This window comes from Rhinopithecus bieti, unplaced genomic scaffold (genome assembly GCF_001698545.2).
Source record: "Rhinopithecus bieti isolate Rb0 unplaced genomic scaffold, ASM169854v2 scaffold_3043, whole genome shotgun sequence".
NCBI classification, from domain to species: Eukaryota; Metazoa; Chordata; class Mammalia; order Primates; family Cercopithecidae; genus Rhinopithecus; species Rhinopithecus bieti.
This window is the reverse complement of record NW_016804580.1, coordinates 3,656,751-3,661,073: the sequence shown is the minus strand read 5'-3', so window position 1 is coordinate 3,661,073 and position 4,323 is coordinate 3,656,751. Positions and strand designations below refer to the sequence as shown.

Here is a 4,323-nt window from a genome sequence, read left to right as displayed (position 1 = left end):
AAAAAATTCAGTCATCTGTTGAGTGTGTAAATACTGAGAATTTTAGTAAGTAACATGGGAAGAAAGGTATTGAGTTTTGTTCTTGCACATTGACATATCCAAAACATTTCATGTATGGGAGGGGTAGTGTTTTGAAGGGACTTTTGGCTTTTCTTTGTGGGTTTTTTTTTTTTTTTTTTTTTTTTCCCAATAGGCCTATGGAAATTTCAGTATTTAGACTTCTTTGCCTATTACGTAGCATCCAGGGATTCAGGGTCCCTTCTTCATTCTGCTACTGTCCTTTATTCCTTCACCAAGGAGGCTGAGACTTGATCTCAGCTACTCACTATAAAAATGAGCCATGCCCAATACCCTTAACATATGTGGTTTTACAGTTAAATTTTTATGGCATCTCTATAGGTTTCAAACTCTTATCCCTTCATATACATCATCTCCACCATCTCTGTGAGGCGCAAAGGTCGAATTTTATTATCTCAAAATGACAGATGAGGAACCTGAGAATCCAAAACGTTACATGACTTGCTGATGATCATATGAGTGGCAGAATTCAGGGTTATTGATTACAAGTGGATGCCATTTAGGAAAGATGTTTGATGGCAGCACACATTCTCATCTAACTTCAATGACTGAATTAATGATTAATACTGGATTCTGGCTAAACACTGTTATGGTTTGAATTGTGTTCCCCCCTTCCCAAAAATATGCCAAAGTTCTAACATCCAGTTCTTATGAATGTGACCTTATTTGAAGTAGGGTTTTTGCTGATGATTAGGTTACAATGAGGCTATTAGGATGGACACTTATCCAATATGACTGGGTCCTAATAAAACAGGGAATTTGGACCAGGAATCAGACATGCTCACAGAGAAGAGGATGTGAAGACTTAGGGGAAACCACCATCCACAAGCCAAGGAACTAATGAAACTACCAGAATCTAGGAGGGGACATGGAAGAGATAATACTCCCTCACAACCCTCACAAGGAACCACTGTTGCCATTATCTTGATCTTGGACTTCCAGCCTGCAGAATTTGAGACAATAAATGTCTGTTGTCTAAGCCATCCACTCTGTGGCCCTTTCTTATGGCAGTCCTAAGAAAAAACATACACTCACTACATGTTTGATCGCCTTGCAATATCATCGTGGTGGTCTCTCCAGAGCTCCCCAGTTGCTGTCGGAAAAGACATTGTGATGTACATTGTGAATATCATGTGAAAGCAATTATGACAATCTAATAACCTACCGTTTTCATTTCCAAGTGTGTGGTCTTTGGGAGGTCTTAAGCTTTGATGAGAACCAACCCCTAAAACCCAATCAAAGTTGTCAGCCAGGGAGTTGTGCCAGCCACACCAGCCTTTTTCAAAAGTGCAGGAGCTACCACACTCATTTTCATCAGTATTATCTCCACAGTCATCTACGAAGTTACAGCTTTGTTCCAGCCTATAGCATTTTCCATTCTGACATTCCCAATAGCCAAGTGGGCAGAAACCTAAAACAAAAAACAAAACAAAACAAGAATGAGCGAACACTCCTAACACATTCAGTGAGGTCAAAAAGCAGTAAGAGTGGATTCATTTTAATCTATAAAGGAACATATTGTTCTCAGGAATTTCAGGTACCTGAACCCCATCTCTCTCTCTCTCCCACTCTGCTCCAGAACTCTAACTATAGAAGCTTATTCATGACTATGATCATTTACAAATGCTAAAAATAAGCGCATCACTTTATTGATCTAGGAAAGTACCCCTCCATCTCCCCAAATGCAGCATTCCTTGTAAACTGTGTTCAAGGATGTAAATTATATCTGAGAGCCAATGTGAAGCCGTCTACTTTTTCATCCTGAAATAAAATCTTTAAGGAACTAAGAGGTCATGTATTATGTGGCATTTGGAAATACATTCCATTAGCATCCATTCACTCCAATATTTTTCAGAAGCCACGATATGTAAGACACCTCCTTAGAAGCACGACTGCAAATATATAACTAATAACTGACTCTACAACAGATTTTTCTCTAAAACGCATATTTATTTGTCTATAATTTGGAATTTTAGAAGCAATTTTGTACAATGCAATGTCAACCATAGAGATTTGCTCATAAAACATGAGAAAAAGCAATGCCTTTGAAGACCTGAGTTTGACCTCTAGTGCTGATATTTATCAGTAATATGACTTGGATCATACCAACATTTGATAAACTTTAGTTTCCTTCACTCAAAAGAGATAAAAAGAGCAAAATCCTAGAGAAGTTAAGCTAATTTAAGGGAGTATTGTGTGTGTGTGTGTGTGTGTGTATCTCACTGGTGCCTAGAACAGTGCATGGCTCTTAGTATGTGATTAGTAAATATTAGTCAAATAAATGAATGAGTGAAATAAAATGCTTTGGAATAAGGTTGTTTAGAATGTATATTGAAGGTAGTATTATTATACTACTCCAATATTACAATAGAATTTAACTGTCATGGGTAACAATATTTCAATAGAAAAAGTTGTTTAGAAATCCAACTTGGGATATCAGCTTCACATTTTTTTCTCTGACACTACAGGATCTGACATTTTCTTTCTTCTTGTCTTCACCTTCTTCCAGGTAGGGGAGCTGATAACATCACTCCTTGCTTTACTTCAACGGTGGTAACTCCCCCGCATGAACCTCTGGAGGCAAATTACCTGGTGGATGAGGGTTGATGTGGGTCAAGAGGTAGGGAATGAAGTTCAGGTATTTATTATAAGGTTTTCTGGCATCTGGAAATGGCTGGTGATAAAACCTCATACAGAAGCATGTACCTCATGGATAAGTTTCACATTTTAGACAATAGATGGTCAAGAGGGAAGCGAGTAGAAAATGAAGATGAATGGAATGCCACATTGAAGCCACTGGACAGGAAACTTGGTGTTATGAAGGCTTCTGGCAATTTTGTGTACTACGCTGTTCCTGAACTGTTTGGGTCTGCCTAATTAGGTGAACTTTCCATTACGAAGCCATTGAAAATAAGTTTCAACCATGGACTCTATCTCTGACAAAATTTTTTTGGTTAGGTTAATTGTTAGCATTTTATGAAATGAAAACACAACATAGCAAAACTTGTGAGATGCAGCAAAAGCAGTACTAAGAGGGAAGTATACAGTGATAAATACCTACATTAAGAAAAGAAATACCTTAAATAAACATCCTAACTATATTTGCCAGAAAACTAGAAGAAAAAGAACTAAGCCCAAAGTTAGCAGAATAAAAATAAAGATTAGAACATAAATAAACAATATAGAGAATAAACCATTGAAAATGTCAATAAAATACATACTTCAGTTTTTGAAAAGATAAACAAAACTGACAAACACTTAGCTAGACAAAGAAAAAAGGAGAAGCCTCAGATAAATAAACTTAGAAATTAAAGGAGGAGTTATTACAACTGATGTCATATAAACATACAGGATCACTGAGACTACTTTGAACAATTATACACCAAAAATCGAATAACTTGGATAAAAGGATACATTCCTAGAGATTCCAACAGCCTACTAAGACTGAATCATAAGAAACAGAAAATCTGAACAGACTAATAATGAGTAATGAGATTGAAATGATAACAACCCTCCCAATAAAGTCTAGAACCAGATGGTTTCAAGGGTGAATTCTACTAAATATTCAGAGAAGAATTGCCATTAATCCTTCTCAAACTCTTCTAAAAAATTGAAGAGAAGTGAACATTTCCTAATTCATTTTATTAATCCAGCATTACCTCAATACCAAAGTCATGCAAAAACACTACAAAAGAAGAAAACTACAGCCAATATCCCTAATAAATATGGATGCAAAAATCCTCAACCAAATATTAGCAAACCAAATTCAACAGCACTTTAAGAGGATCATTCATCATTACCATGTAAGATTACACCTGATATGCAAGAATAGTTTAACATCAGGAAATTAATAATGTGATACCCCACATTAACAGAATGAAGAATAAAATCTTATGATCATTTAAATAGATGCAGAAAACTATTTGACAAAATTCAACACCATTTCATAATAAAATCTCTTAAATTATATATAGAAGGAATTTACATCAACATAATAAAGGTCATATGTAAAAAGCTCAAACACAACATTACACTCAACAGTGAAAATTTTTCAGTTCTTTCTTCAGCATAAACAGTAAAGAATTAATGCCCAGTCTTGGCACTTCTATTCAAAATAGTACCAGTAATACTAGTCTGAGCAATTAGGCAAGAAAAGAAAAAAAGGAAGCGTTAAAATATAAAAAGAATAAAATTATATATGCTATATATTATATATACTACATATAATATATAATATACTATATG

The 4,323-nt window shown here is 35.3% G+C and overlaps 1 protein-coding gene across 2 annotated transcripts in view; it reads right to left on the bottom strand.

Moving 5' to 3' along the window:
• The window catches only part of MALRD1 (MAM and LDL receptor class A domain containing 1), a 715,118-nt gene that overhangs the window by 344,114 nt on the left and 366,681 nt on the right, over nt 1–4,323 (bottom strand). For both annotated transcript variants that reach the window (XM_017869225.1, XM_017869224.1), the window contains exon 27: nt 1,244–1,489. In XM_017869225.1, the coding sequence (XP_017724714.1) occupies nt 1,244–1,489 (246 nt within the window). The remainder of the gene's footprint in view (nt 1–1,243; nt 1,490–4,323) is intronic.